Genomic DNA, 23610 nt, shown 5'->3' with positions numbered 1-23610 from the left:
CTAGTTTAAACAATTGTGTTGGAATGTTCAGATGTTAGATGAAAGGCTTCCAGGCTGTGTAAATGTGCTGTCTGAATACTCTCTGTCTAGATCTCCTTAGAAAGCTGTGGTCTGTCACCCCTTTTTTTTTAATCTATCAGGAGGTAGTTGCCTGGACAATTTTCCTTGCGTGAAGGGCACTGCTAAACTCAAAGCTATCTTTGACATCCTTGCCTGTAGTCTGTGGGGCCAGTGAGCCTCTGGAGGAAACAGGTCACAAAAATCACTGGGACATCTCCTAATGATTAAAGAATCGGGTGTCGGGTATGGTCTATGAAAGTTCAGGGTGTATCCTGCTTTATAAGTTAAAATGATAAATCTAGATTCAATTCTGTTCTCAAAACAACTTTTGACGGTGCATCCAGAGTTCTGAAAAGGAGGGAAGACCCCATAAAATATCAATGTAAAAGAAGCCATTTCACTAATCAGATCTGTAGGGTAATAGAATTCTCTTGGTGGTTTGGTATGCTCTCTGCATGATAGTTGGTAAACTGATAGGAGGAAATGTTCTGAGATGTAATACCTCAACTAATTTCTGTAACTTTCCTTTTTTTTAAATTCCCCTTTCTTTGTCCCATTTCTTGTGTATAGCCACCTCCATTTAACTTGCAATGGAGTATAGCCAGGGCTACTGGAATTGTGCATTAGTGAATGACCAAAGTATGTAATTGACTAAATGATGTAGTAAAGAAAGGGAAATTATGCAGCTATTATGTTGCATCACCACCTTTAATAAAACAGCTTTGTAGAATAGCATTATACATTTTATATTAAATATGTACATGTCTCACTGTGTTTTTTTTTTTTCGAGTTCAGGACATGGACTCTTAAAACAAATGCAACATATTTGTGATTCTTATGAAGAAGGAGAGTGTTGATGAAATAAAAAGTCTTACTCATAGTCCATTTTATTGTAGTTATTCAGAACCTTTACAAACAAGCAAAGCAAGTCTGATTATTCAGCCTTCAGAATTAAAAGCACCATATTATAAAAATGACAATGGTACATTCAGGCCAGGAAAGATTCAACTGAGCCATTATTTGAAAGAAAAAAATGGCAAGTGCATTTTTTGGTCAATGCCACATGAAACAGGACGGACCTTTGACTCAGAAATAAAACAATGTGCAAAGTACACTAGGTTCGGTACCGTTTTGGGGCCGACAGATCAGCCTGCAATTGGCACAAGAAAGACACATGTTATTATCTTGCTCCCGAACTATCCCCATGCAGGACTAAGTAATGCAATTTGAAAAGTACCAGTGCAAAAAAAGTAATTTTGAACAATGGCATCTTATAGAAACACTAAACATCGCCCAGTGCCAAATATGGAACAGAAGAATTTGGACATTAAGAAGCAATACGCAGTGCGGAATTAAGACCATAGTGGACCAGTCGATAGGCAACATCTATAGTCACTAAAGTGTAATGTGCAAAAGATGCCGGAGGCATGAATAAATCCAGTTTGTTTGCAACATACTGTACAGACTGGTCATTTAAACGCAATGTGCAACGCTCAGTTATGACCGTAGGGGACCAGACAGTGGGCAACATCTATTTCGCTGAAGTAGGTACTTGTGCCGGAGGCATGAATAGACCCGCCCGTTTACGGCATGCTGAACAAGCAGGGATGAAATTTCTCTTTGGACTGCAGCATATAAGGCATGGCGTTTTTACTGGCTCAGTTGGCCCGATATTAGAAATGCGATGTGAAAATAGCACGGCTGTTACAAGATGAAGGATGCGCAGAACAGTTACAGTAAAAATAGGGTACAATATTTAGCAGTATATCATCACAGCACTGGACGAATTGACTTTGTCCAATTTGATCGCAGAAGCAACATACAGGGAGTGCAGAATTATTAGGCAAGTTGTATTTTTGAGGATTAATTTTATTATTGAACAACAACCATGTTCTCAATGAACCCAAAAAACTCATTAATATCAAAACTGAATATTTTTAGAAGTAGTTTTAGTTTGTTTTTAGTTTTAGCTATGTTAGGGGGATATCTGTGTGTGCAGGTGACTATCACTGTGCATAATTATTAGGCAACTTAACAAAAAAAAATATATACCCATTTCAATTATTTATCATTACCAGTGAAACCAATATAACATCTCAACATTCACAAATATACATTTCTGACATTCAAAAACAAAACAAAAACAAATCAGTGACCTATATAGCCACCTTTCTTTGCAAGGACACTCAAAAGCCTGCCATCCATGGATTCTGTCAGTGTTTTGATCTGTTCACCATCAACATTGCGTGCAGCAGCAACCACAGCCTCCCAGACACTGTTCAGAGAGGTGTACTGTTTTCCCTCCTTGTAAATCTCACATTTGATGATGGACCACAGGTTCTCAATGGGGTTCAGATCAGGTGAACAAGGAGGCCATGTCATTAGATTTCCTTCTTTTATACCCTTTCTTGCCAGCCACGCGGTGGAGTACTTAGACGCATGTGATGGAGCATTGTCCTGCATGAAAATCATGTTTTTCTTGAAGGATGCAGACTTCTTCCTGTACCACTGCTTGAAGAAGGTGTCTTCCAGGAACTGGCAGTAGGACTGGGAGTTGAGCTTGACTCCATCCTCAACCCGAAAAGGCCCCACAAGCTCATCTTTGATGATACCAGCCCAAACCAGTACTCCACCTCCACCTTGCTGGCGTCTGAGTCGGACTGGAGCTCTCTGCCCTTTACCAATCCAGCCACGGGCCCATCCATCTGGCCCATCAAGACTCACTCTCATTTCATCAGTCCATAAAACCTTAGAAAAATCAGTCTTGAGATATTTCTTGGCCCAGTCTTGACGTTTCAGCTTGTGTGTCTTGTTCAGTGGTGGTCGTCTTTCAGCCTTTCTTACCTTGGCCATGTCTCTGAGTATTGCACACCTTGTGCTTTTGGGCACTCCAGTGATGTTGCAGCTCTGAAATATGGCCAAACTGGTGGCAAGTGGCATCGTGGCAGCTGCACGCTTGACTTTTCTCAGTTCATGGGCAGTTATTTTGCGCCTTGGTTTTTCCACACGCTTCTTGCAACCCTGTTGACTATTTTGAATGAAACGCTGATTGTTCGATGATCACGCTTCAGAAGCTTTGCAGTTTTAAGAGTGCTGCATCCCTCTGCAAGATATCTCACTATTTTTGACTTTTCTGAGCCTGTCAAGTCCTTCTTTTGACCCATTTTGGCAAAGGAAAGGAAGTTGCCTAATAATTATGCACACCTGATATAGGGTGTTGATGTCATTAGACCACACCCCTTCTCATTACAGAGATGCACATCACCTAATATGCTTAATTGGTAGTAGGCTTTCGAGCCTATACAGCTTGGAGTAAGACAACGTGCATAAAGAGGATGATGTGGTCAAAATACTCATTTGCCTAATAATTCTGCACTCCCTGTATTTGTGATGCTTGTGAAGCATGAGAGCGCTGGTGAAATAGGTACAGGCTTGAGAGCAAGTGGTTTGTCTACACCGTTTGAGCAACAGTGTCACCTATTTACTCGAGTGATCATTGCAATCAGCAGTCACGGCTTTGCAGCCCATGTGCATTCACTTTAGTAACCTTTGACCCGTCTGAGATAGATAATATCTTTGTTAAAATCTGCAAATTATGCGTCAGATGATGGATTATGTGACAAATTCTTATTTAAGTAGGTAATGCAGAAGTTGCATAAACATGTTTAGCAAGTGACCCTGAATAAACTACAGGTGATGACCTGAAATGCTTATTACACATGACAATGTTTTTAGCCATTTACCAGCAAAACATTGGCAGTGTAGTTTCAGGAGAGCCCTCGACTCGCTCTCGGGTTTAGAGTGATTAAAGAACCAAAGTAGGTGCTGCTTCAGTCATCAGTGAATCCTAACATGAAGTGTGTGGTTCGGCGGACGGTTTGTTATTTCAGTTCCGTATCACAGCGTTCACTTTTCATTCGCTTTATTAAGAGGGCGAAGTTCTTGATCCATAAAGGCAAGCTTGCGAAAACACTCCCTCACATTAAGTGTCGAGAACAAGTAGTCTGTATCTTTATCACATGTAACTTCCGGTAACGTATGTAAACCATTTATACCTCAGTTGCACGATCGATAGGACTGCAAGTAAGTCCCCATGGATAATGCAGCCTGGTATGCGTTTTCAACATCAGCACAATTGATTTGGGTAAATGTAGCCTAACATGAAATTTACCTCGGAATCTGTTGTTATAGTAAATGTAGCATTAGTCTCTCTCACCTGTTAAGCCGTCACCTGAGCAACACTTGAATATCCATTTACTGACTGCTGATATCGTGCAAATGTTCTTTGGTTCGGTTTCCTGGATGGTGGTGAGTCTCTTCTCTTTAAGAGAAAAACATGGCCTGTTGTCTGCTCTTGTGAAGTAAAACATGTAATGACATAGTAAGAATGGCACATGTATATGGTACAAGATCTGTCTGTTTTGCTCACACATTATTATACATATATATGTTAAACGCCGAAGCACCAGCAAACCTGATATCAGAAAGATAACACAAAACACGTATGCCAACTTCGAGTCTACACACCTTCAGAAAATCAAACAAAGTGCAGTTCTCCACGCAAAGAAAGAGCACGTCACACCTGAAGTAGTGAGCATCCAATGTTCGCACCAGCCCTATTTGCATAGCCTATACAAGCTTTCAACAGACATTGCTTTTAATGAGAGTAAACATGACTCAAACAGAAACTTAGATTTGTAGGAGCACCTTTTTCTTAGGAGAAGAACGAAAAAGGACCTTGAGAAAAGATAAAAGAAATGTAAACTACCAGACACCAAGCTACCCATTTATAAATCCTCTTTTAAAGGTGTCAAACATGAGAACAAGGTTGAATATGTCAGAAGCGAGAAAGCAGAGCAGAGCAGGAGTGTATGTAACGTGCCCAATTTGAAAACAAGATGGCAGCCAATGATTCTTCATGACGTTAGGTATTCTAGTGCTTTTAAAGGAACTTTCATGCTTTTTCTCAATCACAAACTGGCTAATGTAATCCAGCAAATTCTACAGTACATGACTAGAAGGTTATTGAATGAGGAGTCTGAAGCCACATGGCTACATGATAATATGTAGCACCTGAAAACACACTAGTGCTATATGGAAATGCATCATGTGCTACGCTTTAATATCCCCCCTGGGACTGACTCCCCAATGCATAATTACATGAGGTACTCAAACAGATAAAGATTACTCCTGTGTCCCTCTTCTTCACTAGGAATGCCTCCAAAAAATAACCTTTTCCACTTTCATCCCTTCTGACAGAGGAAGTGAGGACTAAAGGACTAAATTGAGGGAGGGGGAATATGGAAAGGTAAAAAAAGTTCTGGAACCTAGGTACATTGAGCATAATGAGGATCCAGAGTTGTCCCAGTTCCCTAGTGTTGGGTATTAGGAATAGGATGAACAGACCATAAAGAAAAAGTATCCTGGAGTCATTTGTGGGTTATTCAACTATTACAAAGTGCTTAAACTGGATATTTCATTGCTATTGAAAGTAATGAACTAGAAGACCCATATGAAAGAGAATTCTAAAGTACACGCTGCTCATAAGGAGGGCGCTAACAACAACCCTACCATGTTCAGGAAAAATAACAAATAAGGAAGCAACTCTTAAGTTACAGCCTATCACGATATCTTCTTGCACCTGAAACCATCTCCTCCCACAACAACCTCCTGGCCCTTGCCTGTGGATAGAATGTTAATACAAGCTGTGCCTAGAACCAATTTCCTGTCAGCTACAAGTCCTGAGAGCATAGCAGGTGCAAATTCCTAGGTATACAAATGTGTTTTTATTTATTAGTCAACTAATACGTTTTGTTAGCCCTGAAGTGTATTAACCATTCATTGGTGTAGAGGTGTAGTTAATGCCCCATTTTGTACAGGGTTCCACCCATGGTGACATGAACTTCATAGCCATTCTTGGAACAGACATCAAATCCAAAGTGAAATCTAAGGACAGAGTATCATAAAAATAAGCTGATGAGATCTATTGACTGGGAGGTGGCAATGTTATGACCTGCTAGATCCTATTTGGCCATTTGGCAACTGCAGATATGTACCAGCTTGCCAACTCTGACCTGAAGGAACAGAAATAATAATGACCCAGGATCCCTCTCAACGTACCTGGCTGTAATACCTATTGGGCACCTAACACCCAACCTTTCATCACAAGTGCACACAAAATAAACCCACACTGTTGTTTTAAGAGGCTCTATTTTAAGATAATTTTGGTGTAAAATTGTTGGAAAGTGACTACTGGTAAGGGCAGGTAAGTACCTACACTTCGCAATAGGCCACTAACCCCCACTTAGGTCCAGCTAGTTCTCAATAAATTAAAACCAGCTCAACCCTTGGTAGCTTGGCAATGAGCGACCAGGATTAACTTAGGAGACAAGTGTGTAAAGCATTTAAAAGTCACAAAACAGTAAATAAGTAAAACACAATAAAAATCCAACATCAATTTATAAAAAGAGATTATATTTTTATCTTTAAATGACACCAAAATGATTAAAATCGGATAAGGGGAACCAGAGATATGAATTTTTAAAGAAATAATGTTTTCTAGCACATAGAAGCAACTAGCGCTCAAAGGGTTAAAAAAGGTCACACTGTTCAGGGACAAAGTCCAGAGTTCAGGCCACCCACAAGCCAACACTGTTACACTTACTTTCAGAAGTGTTTCTTGATTCAGGAAAGTGGTTCACAGCACCAGCCAAGGATTCAGAGGCTCTGGTTTGCCTCTTGGGGTCTGGGACTACAAGTTCCACAATGCACTTCTTCAACTTATGGAGTTGCTCCAAACGTCTCCAAACATGTGGCGCTTCTTCCAGAGGTCCTTTTTGGGTCCTTAAAGTATCCACAACTTGATCCAAGGTTCCAGAGCTCGGAGTTGCTCCTTTGGAGTTGGGACTACAATTTCCAGAATGCACCTTGTCAGAATCCTCAAATGGCCATTGGACACTGGTCACCTGGTATCTGCTTGCAGGACTTGATGCAGGGGACTCTGGACAGCTCCCTTGTACCTTTAGCAAACAGGGAGTCCCTTCCTGAAGCAGTAGAAGACAGGCAAAGTCCTTTTAGTGGTGAAGCCCAAGTGTGCAGCTGTTGCAGTCCTATGGAGTGCAGTGTCCAGGTGCAGGTAAGGGGTCGAGAAGGGCAGTCCTTCTTCCTCTTTGTCTTGTTCCTTGTAGGGATCTGAGGTGTGGGTGCTGCTCTGCCATATTTATACCTGCTCCTGGGGTCAAAACCAGGGGCCCCGAATGTCCAGTCACAGACAAGCCACTTCCCCCTTAGATGACCACTTCTTGGGCAAAAATCAATCCCAGGTAGCACATTCTTCAACAATCCAACATGACTGAAACTGATTTTTGGAGGTTAGAGCTGGCTGAGCCCACCCACGGGTGTGGCTAAAAATCCCAAACACACCCTTCTCCTGCCCTCACCTAATCTAATCAAGAGGGCACCTAATTGTCTAGGGTGGCAGGAAATGGGGGAGGACCTTTGCTGCTCCAAATGTCCTTCCCTGCCTTCGAAGACCAGTTTGGCTGCTCTCCCCCATCCTGTTTCACCATCTGCTGAGGAAGATCTCCTCCCCCCAGGCACATCCTTTGTGTTCAGTGCAGGCCACTTCAAACCTCATCAAAGCAGCCTGTCCAGGCTGCCAGAGGCTCGCCAATCAGAGAAGGGCACTACAGAGCTGAAGTTGGCAACTTTCAGGTAGAATTTTAAAACTCTTTACCTGAACTAGTTATATTAAATTCAACAATGGCAAGTTGTGGGATTTATTGTAACCATTAATTTGATTCCACATTTAAGATATCTGGTTCTTATGGGGACTTTATTAATTAAAATAAAGTCTCCCCATTTTAGCCTCTGGAGGCCATTCACTACAGTGAGGGGAAACCAAATCTGGCTATTTTACCTCACTGGGCCTATAAAACAATTTCTATAAGGTCCCTGCTTATAGTTACATGACACCCAACCCTAGGGGTCCTTAGGGTGCACCTTAGGGGTGACTTATATGTAAAAATAAGGTAGTTTAAGACTTTGGAAGTACTTTTCATTCCATAGTAGATTTTGCATGTAACTTTAGTTTAGAAGCAACTAGCAGGGCAGGCCTGCCTTTAAAATGACACTGGGCACCTCAGCAGTGCACCTATAAGTGCACTAACTATGCTGGGGTCCCTAAACCTACATGCTGTACCATATACTAGGGACTTATAGGTAGGTTGATATTGCCAATTACAATGAGCCTAATTTGCATACTCATTTTACACAGAGCACAGTCCCTGGGATTGGTTAACAGTACCCAGGTCACCATCAGAGTCAGGAAAACACCAGCAAAAAGTGAACATTGGGGCAAAAAGTTAGGGGGCCTCTGCAATTAGCCCAGTTTTCTCACAAGAAAAAATAATTCAAAATAATCACAGGAATCAGTAAAATCCTGATTCATTTTTTTAAGGAATTCCTGCATCTAATTTTAGCCAAATATTTTGATAGAATCAACACACATTCATATCATAACTTTCTAGGTTTTCCCCGTTTTAAGTCTATTTGTGGGACAAGGCCAATGTACCCTGATGAAGTCATACAAATAACTTTCTGGATAGTCTAAGGTGGGTGTGAGCACTCATGGTCAGGACCAAGAGTGCTGGGCGGAGGTATGAAATGTAGTCTGGGACAACAAGTGGGTGGGAGAATGAGACTGCAAGGGTAAGGTTCAATAGGACTATTGCAGACAAAATGAAAGGCTGTAGGAGGCAACAACAGGAGACGTACCTGCCAGCTCAGACCTTGCTGATGGATGTCACAAAGTTTCAGCACTATTTACCCACGTGAGTAGACATAAAATGAACACTAAAGTCGGTTGTAAACCCTTAATCAGAGTTGGCTTCCATCCTGTGTGGATACCCAGCATTTACCTGAATCTATGCCAGATATATACTCTTCTCAAGACATGGTAGGCTAACCACCAAAACCTTAGTTTGTGGTGTAGTGATGGGTGGGTGTGGCTTTAGTCTGCATGCAAAAGCTTAAGAGACTGCCCCACAGTTCCTCAGCCCTTTCCAAAGCTTTGTCCTAGGAAAAGCATTCCTCTTTCTGTCTCATAGGGTAAGAGTGGAAATACTTAAAAGGACAGAAGTTCTGAGAAGGGAAGAAGGATTGGGCAAAGGGACGACTGGTAGGCGAGGGGTGTGGATCATATCGGGCTGACAAACTCCAACAGCCTGTCACAATATGTATCGGGAGAGCCCTGAATAATCGACATGGGGGGTACAGGAATCCAACCCACAGCCATGAGTGAGATCAGAATGTTGGGGAATGTAATATCTGATTACCATTAGGCGGGATGGAGACACAACAAATCTTGTGCCCAATAAGGTCGGAGCAACAAAATGAACGAAGAGGGGATAGTGATCTGGTCCAGAAGGCAAGGCATCCGAGAACCCAAGACGAACAATGGGCAGGTGAGAGGAAACTGCAGTGTTATCCTATAAGGCAGGTGGGAAAGGAAAGGGAAACAGGATGGTTGGAGTTCGGAGATTGGCCAAAACGTTTAAAGAAGAGGAACAGTAGCACATGGGAATCACTAACCTGAAGTAAGATGAGACACACTGCCCTAACATGGCAGGAGAAAGGCTTTCTTACAATCTCTAGCAACAAAAACAGAATGAGGCCTCTGCTGTCAAGTTGCAGCCATCCTAGTTACAACATCTCGCTGTTTTTGACAACTATACTCAGTTGTACCAAACTCCCCAGTCCTCATCAAGTGTGTATATGTTCACAAATTTCCCATCCCTTGAATTAAATTTACTCTCACACAGTTTTCCTCCATTATAGTGTAGTATTATCAATGAGTAACAGCTTTACAAGTTGAAGTTCACCTTTTGTAAATATCTGTCACACTTAGATTGCACGATTCGCACGTGTGTTGGACTGACAAATGTTTTTGTTCATCAAGCCCTTAATGGGTAGATTGAGTATGGTATACTGTATCACTGCCTGCTATTACAGATCAATAAATATGTATTTTGTAGAATGTGTGCCTTGCAAAAGATTATTCTGTGCTGTTACAGATGGATATATATATGTATTTGCGATTGTATTAATATAGTGCTTAATATCCCTGGTGAGGCATCAAAGTGCTTTTCGGGGATTAGAACGCTACTTCTGGAACCGAAAATGATTAGTAGTGGATTAGTATAGACGAATATGAGTACAGTATTAGTATAGGGAGGTATGATTTAATTTGAGTGGAGGACGGGAGACTGTTAGTTGGATTGAATAGTGGAGGTATAGAGCAGGGAAGAATCCAGACCTGTTAACTGGGAGATCATAGTAAGAAGATGAGTTTTGGGATGAGTAAAGGAGAAATGGAAGAGGGAAGAGTTTGTAGAAAGGTACTGGGGAGATCATAGTAGTAAAATGGGAGTTGGGATCAGTTAAAGGAGAGATAAATGAGGCAGAATTTTGTTGTTTGGGAGCTCATAGTAGTAAACTGAGGTTGGGAATGAGCCAGGAGGGGTAGAAGACGGAAGAGTCTAGGAAGGGTTATTTTGGACATCATAGACGTAGAATGGGTTTAGGATGAGTCAGGGTGGAGATAGAGGATAGATTGATAGAGGTATAGGGTGATGGTGAGTCAGAAAAAAACTTTTGAGAGAGTAATTTTTATCCTATTGTACAGTAGGACTAAAGTAATACATATATAGACACATGATTACATAGTAAGGGAATATATGTGTAAGGAATACAATATATTGAGATTTGTCATACCGTATAAACATAGACTTTTAAGAGTTGCAGTATTTGAAGTTAATTTATTTGTTTACTTCTATAACCATATTTTCTTTCCTCAATATTTCAATAGTGAAAAGCTCATAGATAAATAGTTAAGATACGATTGCAATAGATAAAATAAAAACAGAGACTATTAAGCATCTTATCAAACAACTTATCTAGAAACTATGCAATGACCTATGAACATGTTAAGCATAGAATAATGTACACGCATATATGTGTATATATGTATATATATATATATATATATATATCTACACATACATAAATATATACATTTAACCATAAGTAAAATATACATTTGTTTAACAGGCGTAAAGAGTATGTATATATTTTAAGATAAAATAGTTATTATACATATTTGTACAAAGAAATACACATAGATATATACATATAATGAAATTATAAATGTTTACATATACAGGAATGTGCAGTCCATTGCTGTTTGAGTATGGTGGTTATGTAAGAAAGAGCCAACTCTTGAGTAGTATTCTGAAGATAGGATAATTATCTGTGGATCTTATATTTGGGGTTAATGAACTCCATAGTTTGGCCACATTAAAAGAGAAAGAGGTCCCACCTATTGTCTTTTCTTGTATGTTGGTGTTTGGAGGTGGGGTGCCAATCTTGAGCGGAGATTTATTTTTTCAATGTATTGTATGATTTTATTCCTGATGAAAATAAGTCATGTTCCATGAATTGCTTTGAGGGAGATACAAAGAAGCTTGAAGGGGGATCTTCTGGCAACCGGAAACCAGTGTAGGGCATTCAACACAGGGGAGATGTGGGCTTGTGGCTTTTTACATGTAGGATTAGTCCAGCAGCCGAGTTTTGAATACTTTGTAGCTTTTTCATAGTAGATAGAGATGATCCATGGTAGAGGCCATTGGTGTAATCCATTTTAGATAGTACAACGGAGATAATAGCCTGCACATTGTGTGGAAATTCGAGGTGGGGGAAGATGCATTGCAGAGTTTTCATGGTGATGAAGCTTGATTTTGTCCACTTGAGCATTCACTGTTAACTTAGAGATCATGGTAATTCCAAGGTTTCTAACTTCCTTAGATGCTTTAGGAGGTGGTCCCAGATCGTCAGGCCAGGCACATAGTGGGTCATAATTTTTCCAAACGCCACAGTTGAGTATTTCTGTTTCGGAACCATTCAGTTTGCGATGGCTCCATGTCATCCACTGATGAACGGCTCTGAGGCAATTGAAGATTTGTGAGTTTCCAATGTCTTAGGGGCATTCCATTTTAAGGAGTATTTGTGTGTCTTTTGCATAGTTGCATGTGAGTAGAAATTCATTGATCATTGCCAGAAATGACATCATGTAGATGTTGAAAAGCCTGGGTGAGATGGTTGAGCCTTGAGAGACCCCTGCTTTTGTGAAGTAGGGTTTGGACTAGAAAGGGGGAGTATGTATGACATTTGTTCTGTTCTGGAGGTACGGCTTAGTATATCCCTTTGTCGCGTGGGCTCTCATTATTCTAAATGAGACTACTGGATTTCTAGGCAGCAGGATCGATAACGGTGTGGGGGACTGAGTCTGACCCACGTGTAAAGAACTCTGTCACCCTAAATCTGGTTTTTGCTCCGGCTAACTAGCAGTGCCTCATTTCTCCCATGTGGAAGGAATGATTCGGCAGCCGAGCGCATGACATCTTTGGAACTTCTCAGGGAAGTCGTGGTTACTCAGATCCAAACCAACTCTCTTATTTCCAATATGATCTCATGTACAAATGACAAAGACAGTATAAGTTTTATATAATGTTTTAATAAAACAACTGTATTTTAGATATTAAGGTGTGAGCCGCAATAACCAGAACCATACAACACAGTAGGATTGAGATAGTCACCAGGAGAGTAAAACATAAGAACAAAGCTATCATATTGTCTAACAGTTTCTACTCTCCCTCTGCTTGTTCTATTTAGAGCACAGCATGTTAAGCTTCTAGCTTGCCTATTAGAATCACTGTGAAGACATCAGCCCTCATACCTGAGCAAAGACCTGTGATCTTGGTTCAGCATCTGCAACGAGGCAATCAGCGTCTAGTTGTGGTTCCCTGGTCGGAATCTCCCTCTTGTGTGTATTGGGACAAGGAAGTGATTTTATAACTAACATGTCATCGTGATCACAAAATGTCCCTACGCAGGAATGCCAAGTCTAAACTCCTACCACGTCTATCGGCAATGTACCAGACTGTATCCTTGACTGAAGCACAGAGTAAATATGTTATGGAGAACTCCAGTGCTGAAGTAGGCAAAACAGTGTGATATGAATAAAAAACAACACCGTAGAACTGGCTATTTGAAAAATAACAGTACGAAGCCTAATAAAAAGCATGTAGAGCAAAGTGCACAGAGGCTCTAAGCTGTCAGCAAATGAATAAAATATATTCAGGGCAAAGTGCACAAAGGCCTAAAGCCTAAAGCTAAAGCGCAATGAATACGTAAAACTAACCACACTACACCTTCTATTAAGATGCCATTATCAACTTTGTCAAAGGCATCTGAGAGGTCCAGGAGACATAGAACAGCAACTCCATTGCAGGCTATTGTGTTTTTAAGGTCATCCCAGATGGTGAAGAGGGCAGATTCAGCACCTCTTCCTGGGCAGAATCAAGTTTGATAGTCATAGTATGGAGTTATCTTCAATGAACTGTGACATCTGGCGTAAGCTCCTGTTTCAGTCAGTTTGCCAAGGAGAGGACCATTTGTAATCAGTCTGTAGTTGTTGGGGCCATGCAGGTCCAGATTTGTTTTCTGTAATAAGGGGTATTTGTATGCCTTTTTAAGGTCTTCAGGAAAGATTCCTGTAGTTAAAGAATTATTGATGATGATTATTACCGGTGTGGCAGCAGAGGTAGATAAAACAATGTTCTTGAAGATGTGTGGTGGATAAGGGGTCAGAAGGGCAGCCGGAAGGCCTGCTTGCTTTGACCAGATCCATAAATTCATTTTGTGATATTTGTTTGAAGGAGTGCAGAGGCTGGGTTGGCTTTTTCTTGGAGCGGATTTTTGGAAATGGGTTGGTGTTAGTGATGTTCTTTTGTTTTAAATAGGAGCCCAATGTGTCTGCCTTGGTTGTGTAATGATGTACCAGTTTTTCTGTGATTTCTTAAGTAACGGGATGAATACTTTCCATGCATTTAAGTTTTTGAAATTTGTTGAGATTTTTATAAAATCCTTTATTTGCAGATATAGGATTTTGAATTCTGTCTCAGTAGTACCTTGTTTTGCTTTTTTGATTGATGATTTGTATATTTTGTTAAGTTTGTGTAATTGAAGTTTGTCTTGAATGTTGTTTGTTTTGAGACAGGTTCGCTGCAGCCTTCTGATTTGTCTTTTTATCTTTTTTAGTTCTGTGCTTCTCCAAGGTGCTTGTTTTCTTTTGTCCTGTTTTGTTTTTATTTGAGTGTTATTAGGATATTGAAACCTTCCCATAGCCACTCATAACATTTTGAACAGAATTTATTGTGTCTAAATCTGTGTTGGCTGTTGTGGTGCTAAGTATTCAAAATTGAGTTTAGCCCATGGTCGATAGGTGGACGTATGCAAGGTGGTCTTGGGTGTGTTGTTTTGTTTTATGATGGAAAGTTAACAAATTATGTTCTGAACATGTTGCTGGTATGATGCTTTGAATGGTAACTGGTTCTGGGTTTGCAAAAATTGCATCTAGGATGTGTCCAGTGATGTGTGTGGGATTGTGTATAATCTGATGTAGGTTTAGTGTGACTAGGCCAGTGATGATAGCTTTTGGATGGGGCATATTGGGTTTGTCATACCAAATGTTGAAGTTCCCAAGAATGCAAAGGTTGAAGTATAGTGTTATAAGGTTTGAAACTGTGTCTAGAAATGTCTGGGAAGGTTGAATTGCTAGGTGGTGGTCTGTAAAGGAGGAGGAAGTTACAGGAGGAAGAGTAGAGTTGCATCTGTTGTTGAGGGCCTCACAACCGTGTAGGGAGATGTCTGTTTTGCTGAGATTTATTGCTTGTTTATAGCTACTCCACCTCCTCTTTTGCCTGTGTGGTTTTGTGTGACGGTTTGATAGCCCAGCAAAATGTCTTCATGCAACACTGGGGCCATGTCATCTCCTAACCATGATTCAATTATGAAGAGTAAGTCAGGTTGTGTGTTGGTGAGTAGGTCGTAGATGTGGTGCTTGTTTTTAGAGAGAGATTGAGAATTTATGAGTAGGCAGTTTAGAGTTTGTGTTTTGGTGATGGTGTAATTTTGTTTTGCGGAAGAGTAATCAGTATATTTTGAATTTGTAGCAGGTATGTCATTTATGCTGATATTAACTGTATGAGGGTCATAACAGTGATTTTCTATATTGTGTTTCTCATCCAGCAGACTTAGAAGGCATTTTGTTGGGTCTGTGTGTGTAGGTGGTGGAGATGATGGTTGCAAGTGACATGGTGAGTTCTGTTCTTTTTGTAGAGTAGCCTTCTTGTGTAATAGACATGGGGATGTGAAATTGTGAAGAGGGTGGTTGGGGTGGTGGTGGAGCATGTGGGTCATATTCGAAGGCTCTAAATTGTGAGAGGTCTGTGAATGAATGTTGCTGTGTTAGGGTGTTTGTGGTGGATGTTAGCAAAGATTGAGAATTACGGAGTGAAGTTAGTTCAGGATTTGTATTATTTGTGTAGTCATGAGGGTGGGAGTAGGTGTGACGGGAAGTATTATGAAAGTGTGTGTTATTTTGATGTGCTGGTGTGTGTATTTTGTTTTGTTTTTGAGGAGTAGTGAGAGGAGATATTGATGTAGTGGATTTCTGTGAAGAATTTGTATGCGAGTTACTGCTGGTGGGTTTTATTTGAATAGTACAGGGGGTGGTGATGTGTTTTGAAGAAGAGTATAAGTGGTGTGTAAGAGGTGATTGACAAGAGTTATGAGTTTGTGTTCAGATTTGATCATTGGAAGAGGTAATGTGTGGTGGAGCAGAGTGTAAGGATTGTATGGTTCTGTGTAATTGGTCAAAAGAGGAGCATGGTGTTGGTGGATGGTGTGATTGAAGGCTGAGTATAGGTTAAGTCATGATAAAAAAGGGGTCTGTTAGGAGGAAGTAGAAGGTAGAGCTGGTGTTTTGTCTGGATGCTTTAAAGTTATGTATAATGTGGCTTTGTGTTCTGTTGATCTGTTAGTTGTATAGGATAGAGTTGTGTTTTGTGTGAGAATGAAGGTGCCATAGCATTGTGGTAGAATGAATTGTGTGTAGTTGTGGTATGTGGCGTTTTGTAGTGGTTGTTGAGACATTGACATCTGCATGAGGTTCATTTGTGGTGTATGAGTAGAATGCCTTTGCTAAATTAGTGGTTGGATGTTCGTGGAGGGCTTAAGGTGGTAGCTGGTGAGGGAAAAAATGGGCAGCATCTCTGGCCCTAGGCCCAACCAATCCCAAACAGGCAGTTGCCCATGTCCTCTCTGCTCTCATCCTCGATGCCCAGGCTGAGATGCCCTGAACCATAGGCTTAAAAACCCTACTGGCCAATAAAACCCTAGCCCTAACCAATCTGAATCCTAACCCTAAAGCAAGTGGGAGTCCTGGCCCAGCTAACCAATCACAGCCCTATCCCTAAAATCCAATCAAAGCCAAAGCCCTAATGTGGTGTTCTGACTGTATGCTTTGTCTGGTATTGCTGTTTGTGATTTAGACTGTTAGCTTGACTAATATATGGTTTATAAATTGTGTTCATTGTATTTACGATAAAGAGTTCCCTGCTCTGAATTGTTGTGTAGTTGTAAAGTGCACTATCCCCTGAGAGGGTGTCTTGGTGCTGAGCAGGTGTGTATGGCTAACCCTGCCTAGGGTAGGTTGGTTAATGGAAAAGCCAGGTCTTCAGCTTGTTGCAGAAGCTGCTCTGATGTGGAGTGGGAGATCATTCAATGCATTAGGAGTGATGTAAGAGAATGCCTGTCCTCCTGATTTGGTTTTATATATTAGTGGGATGTGTGCAAGTAGGAGTCCTGCATAGTAGAAGTGTTTGGGTGGTTGGTGGAAGGAGATGGGACTATTCAGGTAGATGGGAACTAAGTTGCATAGTGCCTTGATTGTGTGTGTTAGTAGTATGAAGTGAGTATGTTTGTATGTCAGGAGCCAATGGAGCTTCATGAGGTGCAGTGTGATGCAAGTTCTTTGTCAGAGGTTGGGGATGAGTCTGGTTGCCGAGTTCTGGATGGTTTGTAACCTTTTGGTCAGTTGCTGTATGATCCCAGTGTAGAGGGTGATCCCATAGTCCAACTTTTTTGTGACCAGAGCATGGGTGATAGTTTTTCTTGTGTTGCTTGGGAGCAGTTTGAAGAGCTTCAGGGTATAGAAGCAGAGTGCAGTTATGGCATTGACTTGTATGTCCATATCCAGTTTGCTGTCAATGATGATTCTGAGGTTTCTAGCGTGGGTAATGGGTATGTTTTCAGCCTGCCACCAGTTGGAATGCCATGGCGAAGTGTTCTTGCCGAACATCAGTATTTCTGTCTTGTCGGTGTAAAGTTTGAGAGAATTGTTTTTCTTTCATTTAGTGACTTTGGTCAGACAGGTGGTTAACTTGTTTCTTGTGTTGGGGGTCTTGTCTGAGAAAGAGGTTATGAGTTGCTTATTGTCGACATAGGAGAGGATGTTAATGTTGTGTGAACAGATGATGTTGAGAAGCGGGATCATGTATGCATTGAAGAGGGTTGGGCTGAGCGATGCACCTTGAGGCACTCCTGACAGCTTGTGTTCTATCCATTAAGAAGGAGCAGATCCAGCTGTCAGAAGGTATTTGGATGACAATCTTGTGCAGACGCCTGATGAGGATGTGGTGTGACCTATGTCAAATGCAGCAGAGAGGTCCAGGAGAATGAGGGCTGCCGTGTCTCCTTTGTCAAGGATCATGTACCAGCAATGAGTGATGTTTCCTTACTATGATGGAGCCTGAATCCAGACTATGTGGCATTGAGGAACTGATGGCTGCTGAGGTGGTCGGGGAGTCATCAGTTGATTTGTTTCTGTAAGACCATGGCAGGGTACGGTAGATGAGAGATGGGTCTATAGTTGAAGAGCATGGCTGGGTTAGCAGATGCTTTCTTCAGCAGAGACAAGATGGTGACATGGTTCCTGGTGACCAGGAATGCCACCTGAGTTGATGTAGGTGATCAGTGTTAGTGCGTTGCTGATCGAGTCCGATCGGGCCTGAGTGCATTGTTTCATGGTTGCGGTGATTTCAACAGTGGTGAGTATGGGCCATCGATCTTCAGCTGTGATGGGAAGTTGAGCTGTGATGTTGTCAGGGTCCGGTTAAGTGTCAAAGTTTCTGTATTGTTACAATAATATTCTTAGAGCTTGTTGCAAAGGACTTGCGAGGGGGGTGATGTTTGTGAAGATGACAGGAGGCGGGATTAAATCTTTGATGATGGCAAATATTTTCTTGTTGCTGTTTGTGCACACAGCAATTCGGTCTGCGAGAGCTGGGAACTTGGTTTTCCATATCTGCTGGTGGTAGCTTTGTAGGGCACCCCTCTCCAATGAATCCACCCCAGTCCAATCCACCCCATTCCAGTCCAATCCAGCACACTCCAATTCACCCCACTCCAGTCCACTGCAGTCCAATCCACCCCACCCAAATCCAGTCCACCCCAATCCTCCACACTCAATCCAGTCCATCCCACCCTAGTCCGCCCCACTCAGTCCAATCCACTCACTCAATCCACTCCACCACACTTAATCCAGTCAACTCCACCTTACTCCAACCCATCCAAATTTCATCCACCCCACTACAATCCACCCCACTCCAGTCCAATTCACTCCACTCCAATTCACCCCACCCCTACCCAATCCACCTCAATTCAAACCACCAAAGACAATCCAATCCACCCACCCTAATCCACACCACTCAATCCAATCTACCACATACAACCCAATCCACCACACACAACCCAATCCACCTTACTCCAACCCACTCCAATCTCATCCATGCCATTCTGATCCACCCCACTCCAATCCACACCACCCCAGTCCACCCCACCCCACTCCCTCCAGTCCACCACACTCCTATCCACCCATACCATTTCATTCCACTCCACCTCACTCCATTTCAGCCATTCTCCAATCCACCCTCCCCATCTCAGCTCAGTCCACTGCACTTCAGTCCAATCCATCAGGCCTACCCCAGTCCAATCCACCCCACACCAATCTAATTCAACCCAATCCAGTCAACCCCACTACAATCCACCCCACTTCTCCCACTATCCCAGTTCAGTCCACTCCAATCCAGTCCATTCACCCTATCCGACTCCAATCCTCCCCACCTCAATGTAGTCGACACCACCTCAGTGCAATCCACTCCACTACATTCTACACCACTCCAATCCACCTCAATCAATCCAGTACACCCCACTCCAGTCCACATCACTGCAATCCGATCCATCCCACTGCAGCCGAACACACAAAATCCAATCCACCACAAACCACCCCATTGCAATCCTCCCATTTCAATCAATCCACCACAATCCAGTCCACCTCACTGCAATCCAGCCCACCCCAATCCACCCACCTCACCGTATCCCAGTTCAGTCCAGTCCAGTCCACTCCAAACCATTCACCCTATCCCACTCCAATCCTCCCCACCTCAATGTAGTCAACACCACCTCAGTGCAATCCACTCCATTCCAGTCTACCCCACTCCAATCCACCTAAATCAATCCAATACACCCCACTCCAATGCACATCACTGTAATCCGATCCATCCCACTGCAGCCCAACACACCCAATCCAATCCACCCCAAACCACTCCATTTCAATCCACCCATTCCAATCCACCCCAATCCAATCCTCCTCACCTCAATGCAACCCACCCCACCTTAATGCAATCCACCCCATTCTGATCCACCTCAATGAATTCAATACACATCACTACTCCACCCCACTGCAACATGATCTATCCCACTGCAGACCACCACATCCAATCCACTCCAGCCCACCTCATTTCAGTCCACCCACTGCAATCCAATCCACCCCACTCACTCCAATTCACAACTCTTCTCTAATCCACCACACCCCATCCCAGTTCAGTTCACCCCACTTCAATCCATTTAGCCCACCTCACTCCAATCCACCCCACTCCAGTTCAATCCACCACCACTCCACTCCATCCCCGCCCTATCACTCCAATCCAAACCACCCGCCCCAATCCAATCTATTCCAATCCATCTGACTCAAATCTCCCCAATCCAATACCCCCACTCCAAACCAACCCACCCCACTCCATCCACCCACCACACTCTATCCCAATCCACCCCACTACCTCAATCCACTTTAACACACTCCACCTTATTTCGCCCCACTCCACTCTGACTCTCTGCCACTGAACTCTACTCCATTCTGCTCAACTCTGACACACTACTCCCCTACTCCATTCTACGGCATTCCAACAAATCCACTCTGACACTCTACTCCCCCACTCCACGCCACTAACTTTTAGCCATGTTGGACAGCAGCCACACGTGTACAACATGGCAAAACACATTGCCAGAGCCAATAGTTCTTGTATAGGCAAGACCTATTGGCTTTGCCGGTGATTGTTTCTGTGTACTGCTCCAAGTAACCTGCCATTTTGGGACAGTAATTAAAAAAGAAACAAAACAGCACCCATGTCATACCATAAGCATTGCATATGTCATCCCACCTGGCCACCAGAGCTTCATGGAACATACTCGTACGTGTATGTTAGTGTTCCTTCGCAGATACACTCTCCTTTTTTAACTCTAATAGTTAACCATATGAAGAGGGGTAATTAAATACGTGCTCTTGCAGTGAAAGAACTTAAACATTAAAATACTTTTTCCAGAACCCCTTGTTTAATTAAGCATTTAAAACAGTTGCTGTGGGCTCAGAGCGATAATTTCTATATTCTGTCACTATTTTAGGAGCCCCAGTGATGTGACAGACTGATAAACATGCGACAACCTCATTGTATCGTTATTCTATGCAACGTGCCCTTTTATTCCGTTTTACAGTTTCAATCAATAAAGCGCACAGATACCCTAGTGTAGCTCAGGCTACACAAAAAAAGAAAAATAAATTTGTTCTGCGAAGTAGTGACGCACCTTGCTATGGTCGCACAACCCGAATGGGTATCAGCACCTGTAGTGCATCGTGGAATGGGTGAAATGTTTTATATCCCTCAGTCCAAAGTCCAGAACACTAAACAAGTGCAGAAGGTGCACACCCGGGAAGTCTCCCCCAGCACTGTCAGTATTTACTGACGGCGCAGTTGGTACCTGGGATGTGCGTGTCTCGTGGAATGAGCCTCCTTGAATTAACAAGTGCTTTGAAACTAAAGGTGCATATCTGTCAGTACTGAGGGAAATTGCGTGTTTTTTCAGACTCACCAACCGGTCTTCATCCAGCTGCTGCAGTCCGCTTTCAGAATATACAACTGTACCTGGCCGAACCAGTCGCAGAAGGCCTCGGTGGAGTCCTGCATAAAAACACTGGCTGAAGTGGGTAGGTTACCACGCCGAGCTCGCTTTAATTGTTTTCTGCATCTTGAAATTGCCACTTGTGAACGCAGACATATTATGGATGCGCTGTTCCATTTTGGAAACCAGGTCATGATTCCAGGAGCCTTATCTTATCCACGCGTCCTGCACAGACATGTCCTGTAGGGATGCAGTGCACTGCTTGGTATTTGTAGGCAGTTTCAAACGTTGGATATGCAAGCGCCATGATCCAAAGGCAATTACAAATTAGCATTTCTAATCAGTTTCGGCCACACAAATACCTGGATAGATTTGAGACGGAATACATTAAGCAAATAAATTGTTCCCGACATTTTAAGTACTAACCCGAGAGGACATCGGTAGCAAGTAATATTTTGATATTAGTTAAAACTGTAAGACGTGTCTCCTCTGCTCCTCGCGAACTCCAGAGTTGTAGGTTGGCTCCATGAGAATTGTTTTACTGCATGTTTTTTTTTAATGGAAGCCTGAGTTAAGGCAAATACTACTCACTGCGGTAAAGTTAGAAAAACAGAAATGTTCATATGGACTGGTGGGATTCTAACTTAATGAATGTGTATGCAATTTGAGTTTTAACATTATTGATAATAGATCTGTTTACTATTCTACTTGACCTGCTATTAACGTTATTTCCATTATGTCTTGCTTAATACTGTCCAGCGACTGAATATCCTTATCTTCAAACTATACGATGATCAAGTGTACCTATACTCCTTTCATTTTTTCTTTATACACTAAAAATGTTTCTAAAGAAATACTAAAGTTTATTGTATCTGTTTTTGTGTATAATGTGTTCTAATACTTTCATTAGTGCCCGAGCTCTGTATAAAACTGTCCAATCAACAGATAAATACACAAGTGTACTTAATTTAAATAGCAAACTGTGGAACCTAAACTACCCACAGCAGTAATTTTAGATTGAGAGAGTTGTCTTTTCCTGTTTAAGGAACTATGCTGTATTGTTGCTGTTGTTTTTTCACTCACATAGGAGGGTGCCATTTTCTTCTTGTGCATCTCTGAATTAGTTTTTAGGTCAAGCCTAGGCAGCGTGCGTGCGCTGTCTGCAAGACATGGTTCTGTATTCAGTCTATAGGTTTTAACCACACCCACTAATGCCATTCATTATTTATTGTGCTTGTCTTAAGTGCTTCCTTTTTATTGGTACATTTTTTAAATGTCCCTCACTTGTGTGCTTAGTTACCTTCCAGGCGATTTCACTAGGAAAACATTTTTGTTGGGCATTACCCTACGTTGACACGCACTACGTCGTCCTTTCTCCTGCTACAGCTTGTGATGGTCCTCTTCCCAGCTGGGTATTGCAGCCTTAGTGTTCTTTTTTGGTTGTCCAGATCAATGTGTTCACACCACACCAGTGAAAATACTGTGTTTAGAAAGGAAGGTTTCAAGTTTCATTTGTTCTTGTGCCTCTGCTCAGGTATACTTAATTGATTTTTTTCAAACCACTTTTCCCTCCACTGCAGTTTTGGCTCTGTGTGCGTCCGGTACACACACTCATCCACTTTCAGTCTTACTCATTCTACATTCCTCTAAACCGTGCTGCAGCTTCTCTGGTCCCAGTAGCAAATCCTCATTCTTAATCCTTTAAGCATTGCTGCTAGCTGCTTCTCTGGTCCCAGTGGTAATTCATCATTCTAAGTCCTCTAGGCAGTGCTGCTAGCTGCTCCTCTGGTCCCAGTCGTAATTCATCATTCTAAGTCCTCTAGGCAGTGCTTCTATCTGCTCCTCTGGTCCCAGGGATAATTCATCATTCTAAGTCCTCTAAACAGTGCTGCTAGCTCCTTCTCTGGTCCTAGTAGTAATTCCTCGTTCTTAGTCCAGCAGACAATGCTGCAACAGCTTCTCTGGTCCCAGTAGTAATTTCTTGTTCTTAGTCCAGCAGACAGTGCTGCTAGCTATTTCTCTCGTCCCAGTGGTAATTCCTCATTCAGAATCCTCTAGACAGTGCTGCTAGCTTCTTCTCTGGTCACAGTGGCAATTCCTCATTTTAAGTCCTCTAGACAGTGCTGCTAGCTGCTTCTCTGGTCCCAGTGGTAATTTCTCTTTCTATGTCTTGTAGGCAGTGTTACAGCTGCTTCTCTGGTCCCAGTGGTAATTCTTCATTCTTTGTCCTCTAGGAAGTGCTGCAAGCTCCTTCTCTAGTCCCACCGGTAATTCCTCATTCTTTGTCTTCTAGACAATGCTACAAACTGCTTCTCCAGACCTGTTGGTAATTACTCATTCTAAGTCCCTTAGGCA

The 23610-nt window shown here is 42.3% G+C and overlaps 1 protein-coding gene across 5 annotated transcripts in view; it reads left to right on the top strand.

The window, feature by feature from the left end:
• The window catches only part of ITPR2 (inositol 1,4,5-trisphosphate receptor type 2), a 1367642-nt gene that overhangs the window by 715433 nt on the left and 628599 nt on the right, over positions 1-23610 (top strand). For all 5 annotated transcript variants that reach the window (XM_069228605.1, XM_069228604.1, XM_069228603.1 and 2 more), the window contains one exon: positions 21220-21340. In XM_069228605.1, coding sequence (XP_069084706.1) covers positions 21220-21340 — 121 coding nt within the window. The remainder of the gene's footprint in view (positions 1-21219; positions 21341-23610) is intronic.

This window comes from Pleurodeles waltl, chromosome 4_1 (genome assembly GCF_031143425.1).
Source record: "Pleurodeles waltl isolate 20211129_DDA chromosome 4_1, aPleWal1.hap1.20221129, whole genome shotgun sequence".
Lineage (NCBI taxonomy): Eukaryota > Metazoa > Chordata > Amphibia > Caudata > Salamandridae > Pleurodeles > Pleurodeles waltl.
Note: the sequence above shows the minus strand (reverse complement) of the source record. Positions and strands in the feature narration are given on the sequence as shown.